The sequence below is a fragment of the Podarcis muralis genome, chromosome Z (genome assembly GCF_964188315.1).
Source record: "Podarcis muralis chromosome Z, rPodMur119.hap1.1, whole genome shotgun sequence".
NCBI classification, from domain to species: domain Eukaryota; kingdom Metazoa; phylum Chordata; class Lepidosauria; order Squamata; family Lacertidae; genus Podarcis; species Podarcis muralis.
The window spans coordinates 25,380,977-25,399,538 of NC_135673.1; the positions used below are offsets into that span (position 1 = coordinate 25,380,977).

At 43.8% G+C, this 18,562-nt stretch overlaps 1 protein-coding gene across 7 annotated transcripts in view; it reads right to left on the reverse strand.

Moving 5' to 3' along the window:
• TMEM164 (transmembrane protein 164) overlaps window positions 1–18,562 on the reverse strand; it is a 56,211-nt gene that overhangs the window by 11,425 nt on the left and 26,224 nt on the right. For all 7 annotated transcript variants that reach the window (XM_028714290.2, XM_028714292.2, XM_028714289.2 and 4 more), the window contains exon 5: window positions 5,289–5,367. In XM_028714290.2, the coding sequence (XP_028570123.1) occupies window positions 5,289–5,367 (79 nt within the window). The remainder of the gene's footprint in view (window positions 1–5,288; window positions 5,368–18,562) is intronic.

Consider the following 18,562-nt stretch of genomic DNA (forward strand, 5'->3'; position numbering starts at 1 on the left):
TGCCGACCTTTCAATAGGCAAGTTCAAGCGGCACAGTGGTTTAAACCGCAGTGCCACCCGTGTCCTACAATGTACCAGTAGGTTAACACATCTTAAATAAAAGATGAATGCCAAAAATACCCACAACCCCCCATACACATTATACAAAATACAATTAACTAAACACAGCTTCTTCCTCAGTGTCAGAATAAACATTATACATAAAAATCAGTCACAAAAATGCAAAGGGAGATTCTGCAGCATAAAACATAGGAAATAGCTAAATAAAGTATTATCTAGACATTAGGAAACAAAAGAGTATGAATTCCATATTTATACACAGAATAGTGAATAACAAGACAAAAGAAAAATCAACTTGCTCTGCGCAGTCACCATAAGTTCATAGCCACAAACAAACACAACTTAGTCTAACTGTGCTGAAGGGTGGTTAAGAAATAATGCTACACGCCACCCCCAAATCTCCACAGCCCTGCAAGATTCCAGGCGCTTGTCAAGGGTCTGCGTTTCATTTTGGAAAAATGAGGCACTGCAAAGACTGTGGTGTCTTTACGGTATATGAATTATTTACACATACATACAACCTGAGCATACAAGGGAGAGGTCCACAGCATACATACCCCAAGAAGCTTCTTCTATAGCCACAGTAGCCCTTTAGACTTAAGCAGACCCCAACCACTGTTTTCAAACATTGCTCTCTCTCCAGCCCGCTACTTCCCAACACTGTTGCTTAACTCCTAACTGCCTTTCTAAACAAAACCTTTCCTTAAAACACTGGCATTGTCTTTTTAAACTAAATCCTCAGTTGAGGGAGCAATAAAATCCACTGATTTGCAAATGGTGTATGCACCTTTTATCTTTTGGCTTGCTAATAGATCATTACCCCAAGCTAACACCTCAAAGGGAAATTATTTGACTTAATTAACTCTTAAAACATGTTGATTTCCTTAGAAATCACGTTAGAAGTATCTAACGTAAATATATGTATAAAATATAAGAATGCATTTAGAAAATAAATAAATAAATAAATAAGCAAGCAAGGGGGTGGAGAAGTGTCTAATACACGATTCAGGCAGTTTGCCTTAGTTTTTTACACAGGCTAATTCCAAAGGGTTAAAGCAGGGGTAGGCAACCTAAGGCCCGGGGGCCAGGTGCGGCCCAATTGCCTTCTCAATCCGGCCCGCAGACGGTCCGGGAATCAGTGTGTTTTTACATGAGCAGAATGTGTGCTTTCATTTAAAATGCATCTCTGGGTTATTTGTGGGGCATAGGAATTTGTTCATATATTTTTTCAAAACATAGTCCAGCCCACCACATGGTCTGAGGGACAGTGGACTAGCCCATGGCTGAAAAAGGTTGCTGACCCCTGGGTTAAAAGCTTCTAGCACACATCTTAATACACACTGTTATTGATAACTTTCTAACACTTGGGGGTCTGATAACACTCAATCCTTAATTAAATTCTAGCACCTACAACAAGCCTTTACAGTGGTACCTCTCTGAGCCTGGCTTCGGTTGGGGAGGGCGGGATATAAATAAAATTTTATTATTATTATTACCTCGGGTTACATACATTTCAGGTTACATATGCTTCAGGTTACAGACTCCGCTAACCCAGAAATAGTACCTCGGGTTAAGAACTTTGCTTCAAGATGAGAACAGAAATCGTGCTCCGGCGGTGAGGCAGAAGCAGGAGGTCCCATTAGCTAAAGTGGTGCTTCAGGTTAAGAACGGTTTCAGGTTAAGAATGGACCTCCAGAACGAATTAAGTTCTTAACCCGAGGTACCACTGTATAGCAATATTATGCACGTGGCTCTCAACTCACACTGAGGTTATGTTCCAGGGATAGTGTGTAAAGCCAAAATTGTGTTTAGTCAAACACATTGAATGCAATGGTGGGTGGGATTGCCGAAGTATCCCCCCCCCCCGGGCACCTGTCCGCATTCTGCCCTCTTTCTAATTTTTAAAAATTGTTTTGCTAAGTGCGTAAAGCTGAACCTGCACAAGTTTAATATGTGTAAGTTGTGAGTTACCTGTACATGCATAATGTGTAATGCTACTGTGGGGAGGGGGAGGTTGCACCAGCCCTCTTGCTACTCTTGCACTCATGGGCTTCAGTATCTGTAAATGGTACTCTAAACAAATGGTGGCATTATGCTGAAAAAAGGCACCAAAAGGAGCAACCACATCCTCTTCGACAGAAGAGAGAGCTCTGGCTCCTCCTGCTGGGTGATGCAGGCCACACACACAAGGTTTGAACTTAAAGGGAACTTTCCTAGACAGAGACTGCAATCAAGCTACATATGAAAAGCACATGACTTCCCTCCAACAATCCTGGGAACTGTAGTTTGTCCAGGATGCTGGGAACTGCAGACCTGTAAAGGATAAACGATTGCTCCCAGGATTCTTTGGGAGGAGTAATGCACTTTAAATGTTCAGTGCCCGCAACCAGAGGCATGCAGGAGCTCTTGTGTGAGACAGGTTGTGATGCAATTGTAAGATAGCCTCAGTACTCATTTGCACCGCTGCTTTCCTGCACCAGCACATATCAGAAGACACAATTTAAATCTCACATGCGAAAATGTCCTAAGGCTGAGCAGCAAGCTATTTAATCAGCAGCAATGAGTGGTGAAACCATTGTTGGGCTGTACCACTTCAGCCTGCAAGTGAAGGATTGGATGTTTTGGTGCTGATACACACACACACACACACACACACACACCAAAAAAACCAACCACCACCTCCCTATGTATACAGAGCTAGTAGGAAGAAAGCCAAGACAGAACCCAGGGATCATTCACACATGCAACACCTTGTGTTAGGAGAGGCAGAGCCAACAATTGCAGCACCACGTGACTCCCTTGTGCAGCTTGCTTTTAAAGTCAAAAAGGGATGCAAAATGTGCAGCAATTGTCATTTTGTATCAGGATAGGGAGGGGAGGGGAAGGGAGGGAGGAAGGGGAGAGAGAGAGAGAGAGAGAGAGAGAGAGAGAGAGAGAGAGAGAATGAGAATGTGAATGAGAGAGCAAAAGATTCTGGGATGCCTGAGGAATTTAAACTTTGCAAATTCCAATACAAACTGGCATCATCCACATGTTCTACTACACCAATATCAATGCAGTTATCCACTAGCATCTACACCTACCAAATGTTCTGGCATGGTTAGGACCATAGGAAGCTTCCTTATACAAAGCCAGACCATTGGTCTATCTAGCTCAGCACCAGCTGCACTGACTGGCAGAGGCTCTTAAGGGTTTCAGGCAGAGGACACTCCCAGCTCTATCAGGACATGTCACATCTAAAGGATGTCACATAGAGGAGGGAGAAAGGTTGTTTTCTGCTGCTCCAGAGAAGCGGACACGAAGCAATGGATCCAAACTACAAGAAAGAAGATTCCACCTAAACATTAGGAAGAACTTCCTGACAGTAAGAGCTGTTCGACAGTGGAATTTGCTGCCAAGGAGTGTGGTGGAGTCTCCGTCTTTGGAGGTCTTTAAGCAGAGGCTTGACAACCATATGTCAGGAGTGCTCTGATGGTGTTTCCTGCTTTGCAGGGGGTTGGACTCGATGGCCCTTGTGGTCTCTTCCAGCTCTATGATTCTATGATTCTATGATTCTAGGACATGCCAGGGATTGCACCACTGAGCAATGACACCTTTTGAACATTTCTCTGTTCAAAAGTGTATCTAGAGTACATTTGTGAATGCATATTTCCTCCAGGCCAGCATTCCATGGGCCACATGGCAGTGGTGGCCAAGGCCAGAAAGAAAAGCTATAGATGCAAAATTTGCCTCCAGACAGCAGGCAATCTTACACACATATTCCTTAATCCAGGCAACTGATGCGAGCTGGTCTTTGACCGTAATAAATTATCTATCTATCTATCTATCTATCTATCTATCTATCTATCTATCATCTATCTATCTATCTATCTATCTATCTATCTATCTATATCTATCTACAGTGGTACCTCGCAAGACGAAAAACTCGCAAGACGAAAAACTCGCTTGACGAAAGGGTTTTTGGTTTTTTGAGTTGCTTCGCAAGACGAATTTCCCTATGGGCTTGCTTCGCAAGACAAAAACGTCTTGCAAGTTTGCAGTGTTAACTCATAGCAACTCATGTTGCTGTACAGTGGTGCTTCGCAAGACGAAAAATTCGCAAGACGAAAAAACTCGCAGAACGAATTAATTTCGTCTTGCGAGGCACCACTGTATATCTATCTAATCCAGGCAACCAAGGGGCATTATCAAAGTCCGAGAACATGCTGCAGCCAAGCAAAATGAGTCAATGAGAGTAAGAGGCAGGGTCAGGAGCCAGGTGTTGCTCAGGTGAGTCCAAAGGGCTAGTCAGAGTGGCTCATAGGGCTAGGGAACAAAGATCTGCTGGGTTGTGGTGGGGCTGGGTGGGATGAGAAGGTTATAGAATCTTTTAGCCAATATATATAAACGAAGTTGAGTGCATAGAAGAAATAGTGAGAAATAAACACTAAAGTTGCTGTGAATTGTGCTAGAGAATATTCTCCCTTTCTTGCAGTTCTGACTGCTTTCCAGTACGCTAATCAGGAATTCACACTTTCTAAGCAACCGTCCTACAAGGTCTGGCGCTCGCCACACTCCTAGAACCCATGTAGGTGGAACAGATGCTGGCAACAGCTCCTGGATCTCATGTTGTCATGTTGCTCACCAGCCTAGATCCCTCAATGGGCTTTTGTAATGCAAAGTTAGCCTCCCTCTACAACTTTGTGTATATCTCCAAGGCAACCAGGATTTTAGAAGGCAAGCTGGTCAACCTCTCTCGGGCCAGCACTAGAGGGCAGCAAATATCTGTAAACCAGCAAGAGGTACCTCTATCGTAATGCAAGGCAGCAGTCTTCAGATGGGAGTGTCACACACTTTGATCTTTGCTCAAAAAATCAGAGTGACCATGAAGAAATGTGAGGCTTTATATGGTTTGTCCCCTTCCTATGAACTCCCTAGGCTCCCAAATTAATTTTTTTCTGTGCCAGCAGGCTTTTAGCCTCACTGATTTCATGTTCTGCTTCCCAAGTATAACATGGAATAAATGTATCTAGGGATGGAGGTGGGGAAAGTCCTCATTTGGAAGCCTCAACTTCTATACAGATTGATAGATGTGCTCCAATTGGATTGTGCACCTCTCCAAACTTAGGGGACGAAGGCATATAAAATATGTATACAAAATGTGAACACTTTAAATGCAAAGTAGGGGCCCTTTAAAAAATCTCCGAATAAGCCTTACACACTTACACACACACACACACACTACATACCTCTTTTATTCAGTAGATAGATGGGAACAATGTACAACATGACATGCTGAATGTAATAGACCTCCAATTCAAAAGGTAGCTGGGGAAAGAAGGAAAAGAAAGCAGTAAGTACTTTGCATAAATTAACATAAGACTATAGATGGATCAGGCAAAAGGCCCATCTAGTCCAGTACTCTGGTCTCACATTGGCCAACCAGATGTCTTTGGGAAGCCCACAAGAAGGACCTGAGGGCCATAGTGCTCTTCCCACCAGTGACTCTCAGCAGCTAGTATTCAGAAGCATCCTGCCATCATTTATTTACAGAACTGCATCTGAGAATAGCCATTCAGGAGATGTTTCAGCTCAACTTTCTATGCATTCGTAGAGCGTGTAAAAATTAACATGGCAGCCTCCTTCAGTTTTAAGAAATCACACAACAGGAAAACAGATCTGAAACGCTTTCCAGTTCCAAAGCTTCACCAGTGCTCTTGGGTGACTAGTTCAAGGGTCACTGTGGACTCAAATCCTGGCACAAGAGAAGCAAAAGCTTTTGAGTCTTCAATCCCCAGCTGAGGATATAGATACTAATAGGTACTGGTTGTCAAGCCTTAGGGCAAAAATCACACAATTATGGTCATGGCCTTATTCACTCACTTAACAGGTTGTGTGAGCCATGTAATATGTGAGATAATAACCCATATAATTACTGTGGTGTAAAGTACTGCTATCCCTAGTGCATTTCAGGTTCATCATTAATGTTTCCTGGTTGTCACTGGTACTAGAAAATGTTCGGAAGTGAGCAATTGTGACTCACAGCCTCTGATTTGCAGCACATAGCCCATAATGCATTTGGTCTTTTCTTCTTCTTCTGAAAGTGCACTGAACAACTTCATCACAGCCTCCCACTAATTATGGAGCCAATTTTTCAAGCTTTGTTACCCTTAACTTTGGTTTGCAAGGAGTTCAGCTGTTTAGATTTCATGCTGAATTGACTGGTTAAATTGACATTTGCAAGAGCATCAGATGTTTACTTGCAAAGCTTTGCTTGTTTTTTCTTGGATCATCAAGGTTTGTTCTTGACTTACCACTCCTGGTTTGTTTGAAGCAAAAGAAATCATGGGCCCAGGTTCAGATGTAATGCTTGAGCCAAACTATGGCTTAGCTCCTGGTACGGCTGAGTGATATATCAATATATTGTCAAAAACTGGTTTGAAGCCCATATCATTATATCAGTTTCGTAATTTTTGACCTGGCAATGTATCACAAATCATGATGTATGTGTGCGTGTGTGCACGCTATGCAAAAATCACAACACAGGAAAAACCATGAAGCCACCGTCCTTATTTAAGACATTGTGATATATTGGTACAGTGGTGCCTCGCAAGACGAAATTAATCCATTCCGCGAGTCTCTTCGTCTTGCGGTTTTTTCGTCTTGCGAAGCACGGCTATTAGCGGCTTAGCGGCTATTAGCGGCTTAGCGGCTATTAATGGCTTAGCGGCTTAGCGGCTTTAAGAAAAAGGAAACAAACTCGCAAGAACTCGCAAGACGTTTCGTCTTGCGAAGCAAGCCCATAGGGAAATTCATCTTACGGAACGACTCAAAAAACGGAAAACCCTTTTGTCTAGCAAGTTTTTCGTCTTGCGAGGCATTTGTCTTGCGGGACACCACTGTATATTGTAGTGTTTAGCTGGTGCAGGAGCAGGTTTAGGTGAAAGGACTGTGAGATCATTTCTAGTCCTAAAAATAAATGCCTTCTTTCTAAACGTACCGAGGCTCCCTATGCAAACATTTTGCATCTGGCTCTGATTGGTGACTCTCAAAGCTATAGGAAAAATCAAAGTAGGTCCATACATCCTGAAGTCTACCCACCCCTAAATTACACTACTTAGAAAGGGTCTTAAATAAACAGCAAATCCTCTCAAAAACATAAAATCTTCACAAACTGCTAAATATACACTTTGGCCAACTGTTTTAAAAAGTTTTACAAAAGGCCCCCATGGCAACATGGGGGCCTTTTATGACACTTGTTGTTAAGCAAGGTGACAATTTAATGCCACCAGAATCCCAGATGTCTTTCTGGAAAGATTTAATACCACAACATTTGCTAGTTTAATCCTCATTGCTATCTTAGTCACATGTCTGTATTTAGATATTGTAAGTATATCTCCCAGTGATATTCTTAATATGCAGCTGACAGGTATTATGCTCTGTTTGGATGTATTTTGTTACCTATTATTATTTATTAATGATAATGATGAAAAAAACTTGCACAGAAAACATTTTTAAACTGTGATTTTTTTGAACAGTTTTAGGTAAAAAACAAACACACAAAGTATTCATTTCTGACAGGGTTCCTCTACTGTTTTACATAATCACCACAAAGGGAACACTTCTGAAAAATGATTCTGCTGCAACAACATGCAGAACAAAAACAATCTTTCATAGAATGAGAATGGTTTGTTCTCCAGTTCGGCTAACAAAACAAGTATGTTTCCTGGTACACTGCCGGCATCTGTCTAAACAACATAATTAAAACAAGGAATAGCCAACACCCACTGTAATCTAAGATGAAAAAGGAAGAACATCACGTCTATCAAATTAAACACAGCCATACAGAGTAAACAGTAGCACATTTATTTCATGTATTCATGACACCATGCGTGACAGGAAACAAGGGCACACATATCAGGGCACAAGGGCCTGAGTAGGCCCCTGATGAAGGAAGCCAAAGGCTCATCTACTCCAGAACTCTGTTCTGACAGTAGCCAATCAATAGGATTAGTGCAACATCACTCTCCCCTCTTGTGAATCCCAGGAAATTGTATTCAGCAGCAGTATCCTAGTTTAAGAACAAGTACCTGGGTTCACAAGAGCAAAAATTAATACACTCAGTACCTTCTCTTACAGCCAGGGCTGGTGCACCCATGAGGCAAGGTGAGATGCAATGACAGGTGGGGGTTAGTTGAAACCCAGACTTGGATGCTTTCAATCAGCTCCTCAGGGCCACAGGAGTTTACATGCCAACCTAGCCATTATATTACAGAGCCATACTATCATTAATGCTACTAATGGTTTTGAGAGCACAAAGCACTTTGCCTACATTATCATAGTACTCCTTGCAACCTATTATGCTAAGCATTTCTGCCCCATATAATGCAGCTGGGGAGATACTTGGGCTGAGAGAGAGAAAGGCTTGCGTAAAGTCGCCTAATAAGTTTATTACAAGATTAAAGCAAGATTTCAACTGGGGCCATTCCCATTCTTCACTCTTAGCCATAATTTGACAATATTGTAAGCAGCCTGTCAACCCTGAGGAGGGCCAAGAGGCAAACAAGGTAAGACAGGAGCAATCCCTGAGAATCTCTTAACTATATGCATTATGTAGCAAGGATTGAAGGAAATGGTGAGTGCAGGGGGGGGGGGGGAACCTGGGTGTTCTGGATTTTCCAGTGTTGATATTGCATCATCCTAAGAAGCACGGCCAGCCATCTAAGAGGAAGCCATGAATGTGCAGATCAGGAGCAGCTTAGTCAAAACCACAGTTGCTGTTTATTAGTCCAGGCACATTATTGCACAAGTATGACTATTCTTACCAGTAAATTGTTACAAAACATTTTCCTGCATAGTGAAGTGAACACCATAGAAATCCTGGACACAAGGGTCACATTGACTGATGACCAAAAAATAAACAAAATATGCCAAATCTGATCCCGTGGCCAACAACTTTGTCAGACAATTACATACATGGCATTTGCCATTAAAGGATACATGTAGAGAGAAAGGGTGATAATTCAACTGTTATACCCGGAGTAAATCCACTTAATTCAATGGACTTACCCCTAAAGGCTGTTAACCTCACTTACCTGTGAATAAACACCACTGAATTCAACAGGACATACTTCTGTGTAAATGTGGTTAGGGTTGTGCTGTAAGAGCCAAACACTGAATGGATACATGCCAACATGTGAGAGAGAGAAGCTCCCACACTGTGCATCTTATCTATCTATCTCTTATTTATTTAGAATATTTGTAATATGCTCTTCAGCCAAAAGGGCTCCCAAGAGTGCCTTACATACAGTCAAAGCAAGGCAGCCCCTACCTGAAGGCTTGCAATCTAAGTACAAAATGAAATCCCAACACACATATGAAAAGGGACAGGGAAGAAAGAAGAAAATCGAAACCAAAACTCAGAGACCAATTCCTAAACAGTTCTTCCCAGCTAGCACAGGTCAGGGGCAGGAGATGCCTGGAGGAGCTGGGCTACCAGCATCTTGTGATGCTTAAAAGTTAAACATGCTTTGATAGAGGAAGCACCCACAGTTTAACTACCATTTAAGTTTTACTACAGGCTCTAAAATGTGTTTCTTGGTTGAGACACAAAATTGGCATGCTGGCAACTCATCTACAACTAAAGACAATGAAAATTAATGACAAGAGGAGCTTTTATTAGTCATCAACAGCTATTATACTCTACTCATATTTCCAAATATGAGTTTGGCACAGAACAGCACGTTACTGTTGCACTATTGGTGGCATGCATCTGCCTCGAGAGACAATGGAGTGTGTGTGACCCCAGAGATGAAGCCAAACTGCTGTATTAGCAGCACAAAAGTCACACACACACACACACACACACACACACACACACACACCCTGACGCAAGCCTGGGCAGTGTATATGGAAGTCCTGGGCCGCCTAGCCAACAAGACTCCCCTCTTGGCCTGCACCGTAACACCTCCCCCTATTTCCAGAATCCCTGTACACCATATCATTATCATCATCACTCTTAGCCTGATTTTCTGGGAATGATCCATTCAGTTGATGGATGGGGAGCCTGATGCTCTCCAGATGTTGCAGGACTACTATCCCCAACAACACCCAGAGGTCACTATGTTGGCTACCTGGAGGGACGCAGGTTCTTCTTCACTGACCTAGTTGTTCCAACACAGTGCTTTTGCCATTCAGCCAGCAAATGTACTTGCAGATACAATGGCAGGTGGAGGTTGGGGGTGGAGCCAGAGTTCTGAGCAGCCCTACTGTTTGGGAGGAAGCATTAGCTGCCGCTGCTAGGCTACCTCCCTTACATAAGAATCAAGCATTGTACAATGGAAGAGGCAGCACACAAACTCACACACTCGTCTCTATTCTCCACCTAGGTGAGAAACAAGAGTTGAGTTAACATATTCCAGCAAAGAGGGTGCACGCAGTTGGCCTAGTAAGTATATGTGTGTTTAATAATTCCTATCTCTTATGCCAATTACTGACCACTTTGGCCCCTTTTCTTTTCCCGCATGGCATATATGATCAAGAATCTTTCCAGTGTTTTCTGGAATCAGACCTAAAATTTCAAATGCCACAAAAGAAAAGAGAAAGTCTGTGTTTTTACTCTTCTTCGAGTCAAGGAAACCATGAAGCACAAGATCATAAATAGAGCCTTGCTGGGTTTTCCAGCATCCCATTCTTACAGTCGCCAACTGGATGCTTATAGGAACCAGAAAAGGAGGGCCTGAGTGTCACAGTGCTCTCCCAATTTGTGATTCTATTTCAGGCCACTGTGAGAACAGGTTGCTGGACTAGATGCCAGGGAGTTCAAAATCTGGGTGCAGCAACAGAGAAGGTTTGAATGGGGGGGGGGGGGATTGGAAGGAAACCTGGAGGCAATTTGGAAAGGAAGACCATTTCTAAGGGATTGAGGGAGGTTAACATTTGAGTAGGCTGCAACTGTGAGTCTTTTTTTTTTCTTTTTTTAAAAAAGTATCTTTTTGGGTGTCACCAGCTGTGGGAGTGGCTGATCAATGCAGCTGGAGAGCTCTTTCTTGCCCCAACTATCCTTGCACCCAGAGACATTTTTTTTGGGGGGGGGGGGAATGGACAGCAACTGCCAAGAAGATTCCCACCTAAAAGATTTGAAAAATAATGCTGTCCAAACCTCTTACACAAAGTCCCCCATCTTTTTTGTGCTGAAAAGTCTCAGCCAAATTCACTGCTTGCAAATTGTTGGCATCTGTCTGTCTTGAGAGACAATGGGGTACGCCTTGGGGAGGAGTCAAGCTGCTGCATTAGCAGCACTGAAATGACCTCCCCCAGACACAAGCCTGGGAAGTGTGTTCTGGGATTCCCAGACGAGAAGACCGCCTTCTCGGCCACACTGATGTGGTCCAAAGGAAAGCAGAGCAGGACGTTTGGCACCAGCTTGGTTGCAGGAGTTGCTAGAAGGAGCTGTATGAGGCGTCATCCAGCCGTCTTAGGGACTACAGATTTGTGTTGGGTTTACTCTTTAGCCTTTTCTTCTCCTGAAGATATCCAGCAAGGCAGTGAAGGTTTCGGAGTTTTCCTTCTTCTAGATGGGCTACCTTCCCATGTTGACAGGCCCCATCTGCCCCTCACTTCCCTCTACAGCATGTGCCCTCTTGACCATTGGACCCACTTGTTGGGTGATAATGCTGAGGCCGGTGCCTTTCCACCCCAACGCAGCATCGCCCGGGATTCATCACTCCGGTATCCCGTCACCCTGATGTGACTCAGAGCCAGTGTGGTGTAGTGGTTAAGAGCGGTAGACTGGTAATCTGGGGAACCGGGTTCGCGTCTCCGCTCCTCCACATGCAGCTGCTGGGTGACCTTGGGCTAGTCACACTTCTCTGAGGTCTCTCAGCTCCACTCACCTCACAGAGTGTTTGTTGTGGGGGAGGAAGGGAAAAGAGAATGTTAGCCGCTTTGAAACTCCTTCGGGTAGTGATAAAGCGGGATATCAAATCCAAACTCTTCTTCTTCTTCTTCTAGTGAGAGAGAATTCGCTGAGGAGAAGGTGTGACCTGGGAAGAGGGATTCTGGCTAAGTAGGAAGCCTAGTACGAGGAGAGTCCTGAGGCTCAAAGAGAGAGGACTGTGGAGGGTGCATTTGGCCCCTGGCAGGAGGTTCCCCACCTCTGCTCTATGCCAGTTTCACCATCTTTCTCTACACCAAATCCCTTTGAAAGTAAATTAGAAATCAATGCTTAGGTTCTACTTTATCTTTTGATTTCTAAAGTAAATGCCTCTTAAAATCACATGTGACACACAAATTAATGTGACAATTAATGGAGATCTAAAGAACTAACTAACTAAATAAATAAATACTAAAAGACCACATGCAAAGCTCTTCAGAGTTACCAAGTTTTCTTCCTAGACTTCAACTTGAGTTACTTACTTCCACGACAAGCCCCTAAATCTAAATTACTTCTTAGAATAACCCTAGTCTAGGAGATATTTTTTGTGAGCTCCCCAGGAAACAGCTACAGGGTGGTCTATAAACTCTATGAATATACAGTTTCCTCAGTTTACAAATGGAAAACTGATGCTGATGAATTCTAGCACTTTGCCTGAAGCCATATAAAGAAGTCAGAGCCAAGGTGGAACCCGATTCAATCCCCACAGGCTTTGGGACACTACAGTGGTACCTTGGTTTACGAACTCAATCCGTTCCGGAAGTCCGTTCTTAAACCAAAGCGTTCTTAAACCGAGACACACTTTCCCTATTGAGGCCTCCCGCTGCTAGTGCCCTTCCGCCATTCGGCTTCAGTTCGGCTTCCGAGGCAAAGTTCACTAACTGGAACACCTACTTCCGGTTTTGCAGAGTTCATATCCCGAATAGTTCGTTAACAGGACTGTTCATAGACTGAGGTACCACTGTACTTTTATCTGACAAACTGAATTGTTTTTGATTTTTTTAAAAGTACATTGCCCCTGCTACCTAGGATTCAAGCTGTGCTTCTTGGAAGTCCAACTTCCGCTCTGCCTCTTCTTGCTTCCAGAATTCATAGGTCTATGTTTCTAGTTTCAAACAGGCCTTATGAGGTAGCAGAACACCATTTGGAAGTTTGCCTTGGAAAAGGCAGCTGAGCAAAGCAACGTCGAAGCTTGATGTTGCCATAATCCCAGTCCCAAGAGGAGCTAGTTCTTCGGTGGTCTAAGTTTAGCATTCGTCATCCAGTTACACAGGCAGGGTGCAAATGCAGTTAAGAAATTTACGAAAGCTGCAAATGTTTCCAGATTACACAGTTTATTTTACTAGGTTTGTTGTCTGGAAGCCAAACAACTTAATGTTTTTCTCATGTGGTCTTTTATGAAGTTTAGATTTGATTCAATGCTAGTCTAATCCTCACTCGGCCAAGGAGCTCAAAGGGCAAGCTTGGGCTAGTCACTGCCTCTCAGCCTAGCCTACCTCACAGAGTTATTGCAAGGGGAAGACGAAGTATACTCCAAGTACTTCCCTGGAGAAAAGGTGGGATACAAATGAAATTTAAAATAAACAGGTCTGCATATACCTGGAGGGCACTGAGCACATTAAATACATTAATAATAATAATAATAATAATAATTTTTATTTATTCCCCGCCCTCCCAGCCAAGGCCGGGCTCAGGGCAGCTAACAAGCAATAATAAAAACAAGTTGAATGAATACAACTTAAAAACAAAATTAAAATACATTAAAATATTGAAACATTAAAATATTAAAATGTAGCCTCATCACAGGAGGAGAAGGGAAAGGAAAAAAGAAAGAGGGGGAGGGAATCAAATTAGCTTCAAGCTAAAGGCCAGGCGGAACAACCCTGTCTTACAGGCCCTGCGGAAAGAAATCAGATCCTGCAGGGCCCTGGTCTCATGAGGCAGAGCGTTCCACCAGGCCGGAGCCAGTGTTGAAAAGGCCCTGGCTCTGGCTGAAGCCAATCTAATTTCCTTAGGGCCCGGGACCACTAGGGTGTTGCTATTTCTGGACCTTAAGGTCCTCTGTGGGGCATACCGGGAGAGGCGATCCCGTAGGTACGAGGGTCCTAGGCCGTGAAGGGCTTTAAAGGTCAAAACCAGCACCTTAAATCTGACCCGGGAGCCAGTGCAGCTGGAAAAGCACTAGGTGAATATGCTCCCATGGTAGAGACCCCATGAGGAGTCTCACTGCAGCATTCTGCACCCGCTGGAGTTTCTGGAACAGCTTCAAGGGCAGCCCCGTGTAGAGCGAATTACAGTAGTCAAGCCAGGAGGTGACCGTCGCATGGATCACTGTGGCCAGGTGGGGGCGGGAAAGCTAAGAGACCAACTGCTTTATGCGGCGAAGGTGGAAAAATTTCGCCTTGGCTGTTGCTGTAACCTGCGCCTCCATGGAAAATACATTAGGCAAAATGTATTGCAAGGCCTACTATATGATAGACCTAGCAGGAAATTTTTGCATCAACTTTTGTCCTTACATAGTCTGGTTTTAAAATATATATTATTTCCACCTTCCTACCAGGCAGACAGGGACGTGGGTGGCGCTGTGGGTAAACCACAGAGCCTAGGGCTTGCCAATCAGAAGTTCGGTGGGTCGAATCCTCACGACGGGGTGATCTCCCATTGCTCAGTCCCTGCTCCTGCCCACCTAGCAGTTCGAAAGCACATCAAAGTGCATGTAGATAAATAGGTACTGCTCTGGCGGGAAGGTAAACGGCGTTTCCGTGTGCTGCTCTGGTTCGCCAGAAGCGGCTTAGTCATGCTGGCCACATGACCCGAAAGCTGTCTACGGACAAACACCGGTTTCCTCGGCCTATAGAGCAAGATGAGCACGCAACTCCAGATTTGTCCGCGACTGGACCTAATGGTAAGGGGTCCCTTTACCTTTACCAGACAGACAGGGATTTCCAGACTGTGGCCCACAGGTGGCTTTTGAGCTTCATTCAAGTGGTCTGTGACATGTATGTGGATTTTTGGTTAAAGATGGGAGGCACCATATGCATTGCATTATATTATATCTACTGTTTTTTAATGACGTTGCTGTTTATTTTATTTCTTATATTGTATTGCAATATCAATTCATGTGTGGTGTTGGACTAGGAATTGGGAGTCTCAGGTTCAAATCCATGCTCAGCCATGGGACTCCCTGGAAAACCTTTGCCCAGTCACAGTCTCGGGCCTAATTTACTGTATTTTTTGCTCTATAAGACTGACTTTTCCCCTCCTAAAAAGTAAGGGGAAATGTGTATGCGTCTTATGGAGCGAATGCAGGCTGCGCAGCTATCCCAGAAGCCAGAACAGCAAGATTGACTGTTCTGGCTTCTGAGATTCAGAATATATATTTTTTTGTTTTCCTCCTCCAAAAACAAGGTGCGTCTTGTGGTCTGGTGCGTCTTATTGAGCGAAAAATACGGTACCTCACAGGGTTATTGTGAGGATAAAACAGGGAGGAATTGAACCATATATGTCACCTTGAGCTCCTTGGGAAGAAAAGCAGGATGTAAATGAAATAAAAAAAAGTTTAAAAATGGAAAACTGCAATAGAAAATGAAAGAAGCGGTTTTTTAAAAAAATGCAGTTAAAACCCGCACAGTATCTAGCACAGTGCATTGCAATTGCTTCAACAGGTAGAAAAAACATTAAGTGGTCCACAAGCAGGTGGCTTGCGGGGTTGGGAACCACTGATACAGTTAATAGTGAAAAAGCCTGGGAGGGAAATGTATGTGGGAGAAGAGAAATTAGCCCATAGGCCCATGGGGGGCTCCAGGCTCTCTTTTCATTGGGGTTGGGGGCGGCGGTTCCAAACACTTAACCATGTTTGAGAAGCTGAGAGGGGAAAACTGCCACATTTGCATGTAATGCTAAACCAGACTAGGGCTTAGTGTGTATGTGTAAACTCTCAGGAAGGAAACTGCAGCTGCTTTGTTCCTCCCCTCCCAGGTAATTTTAGCTCAGTGTGGCATTGCAATTAAGACAGAACTGTGATCAGAATGTCATCCAGGTCCTTTGGAACTCCCTCCCTAGAGAAGCTAGATTGGCTCCCTCCTTGTTGTCCTTCTGCCAGCAGGTGAAAACTGTTTTATTCTGACAGGATTTGGGAGACTGATGGGTTTTTGTTTTTAAATAGCGCTGTGCTCTTTTTATGATCTGCATCTTAAAATATTTGTTTTTATGTTGTTTTAATTCTATTAGAGTTTAATTACTTTTCAACTATTATTTTTAATATGTTTTTAGCGTTTTGTATTTTATCAGTGCTGTTTTAATTTGTGTAAGCCGCCTTGAATCCTGGTCTGAGAAAAAGGCAGGATATTATTATTAAATAAAAAACCTTGATCTGCAGCCAGGAAGAAACCTGGGCTGCAGCTCATGGTTAGCAGAGAACTATTACCCATGACCCTGGGTTTGAATGATACAACCCTGTCTCTTCAAGGCTGGCCTAATACATTTTGGCACCTGAGGCGAACAACAAAATGGGGTCTCCCTCCCCGCCAGGGAAGAAAAGGTTAGAGAAGAGCTACATCAGGAACAAGGGGGGAAATAAAGACCTACATCAGGATTTGCTGCCCCTGGAGATCCTGCCACCTGAGGCAGTTGCCTCACCATGCCTCATTGGTGGGCCAGCACTGCTTGTCTGAGCTGCTCTACCACACACTATGATAAAAAAGACTGGAGAGGAACAAACTGGCTGTGATTTTCTCCCTAGGAATCAGTGGATTCACACGGTCTCAGTACACCATAGTTTCCTGCGAACCAGGCCATTATTATTTCTACATTTGGATTACCAAAGCCTGCTCAGGCAGAGAACCCTGGGCCTAAATTGCTGCTGTTCACTATGTGGCTAACACGGTCAGGCAGCAGGAACAAACACCCAAGTGCTAAAGTGGGGGCTTGGCAGATCTTTGAATTATAAATGTCAGCGAGCAGATTGTGAAACTGAGCACTGGAAGTACTTTGTTTGTACATCATGGGGGTTTCAGTGACACCTTGTTTGTGTCAATCTGTTCAGCGGGTTCTAAGCTTTCCAACAAAAGCCGGGGAAACTACTCCTGCTGGTTATAAAGAAAGGTTTGGTGCTGTGCATATTAGAAATTACCGAACTGACTTTTGTAATTATGACAGCTGGCTTCTTATACACTCGCTTTCATGATATGTGACAATTTCCTCTCAGCCCTAATTAAAATGGTCCAACAGGAAAAAGGGGATTAGTAAGGAAGGCCTGTAACAGATAAAAGTTGTGCTTTATTTCATTAGCTTTCTGAAGATTAAAGCATTTAAATGACTTGGTTAAAAAAAAACTTTTCAAGAAGGAAACTGTATATCTTTTGCATTTCTTTTTAAAATTTGTGTTTAACTTCCCTGTTTTTGTTTTTGTGTTTGTTTTTGTGGTGTTGTGTGTGTGTGTGTGTGTGTGTGTGTGTGTGTGTTTCAGGAAAGTTCCTATATTATAGAATGTCATGGACTGGCTGGCTGCAGAGGGGGGGGCACCAGCTGGGTGACCTGCAAGGGAAGAAGGCTCAGAGCCAGGGGATTGGGTGGTGGGACGACAACGAATGGTCAGAGGGAGAAGAGGGAGCAGGCTGGGAGGAGGGGGTGTCAGAAGCTGAAGAGGCAACAGGGTTTGGTAAGCAGGAAGAGTCTGGGGCAGAGAGCAGTCCAGAAGCAGAGGCAAAAGAGGAGGCTGGAGAGGAGAAAGGGCCACAAAGCAGAGATCAGGCAGACTGCTGAAGAAGCCAGGGAGTCTCCCCATCCTGCTGCAATCAGCTCCGCTGCCCTCCTGGATACAGCAGAGGGCAGAGCAAAGGGAGACAAGGCAATGAAGTCTCAGATTGATTGGGAAGGACCAGGGCAAGGAGTCATCTTAGGGTGCTGTGGGAAGGCAGGGACTTTCAGTCCTCATAACTGCCTAGTTGGGGCAAGATCTACTGTGGAGAGTTACTGGGCTCATTAGGCCTGAGCTGTTTTGTTTCTTTGAATAAAGAGTTAACTTCACTGGCACTTTGTGAGTTCACTGGCCCTCATATCTGTGTCTGATATAGAAGTGGCTTGTCTTAATTCCTCTGCATTAATTCAGAGCAGATACTTATTTGTGACTCACCATGCCAAAGGCCTACAGCAAGCAAAAGTCATTATATCTGAATTTAGCATTTTGCAGGCAAAAGTTAGTAGAGGCAGGTGAACAAATATTTCAGAGGACTAGTGTGCGCTACCACCATCACCGCACCCAGTGACATCCTATACAAATGGAACAGTCTGAAACGGCCTCCCTCTAGGAACATCCACTAATGAGAGGCAAGCAAGTCTTGAATTGGCTTGTCCAAACACAGGGTGTTGCTATGCTGCCTGCCTAGTTCTTACCAACAAGACAGATGCCATCTACCAGAGGCATCCTTTTCTCTACACACTCAAGTTGGGCACTAAGGGGGGAAAGAATCAACAGTTTTTCTGACATGAGCAAGAATAGATAGATTAACCATGTCAGTTTCACTGGCGTTCAATCATTCTGTTTTTAAGAATGTATAGGGAAGAGGAATCTGCATTTAATTTGTATAT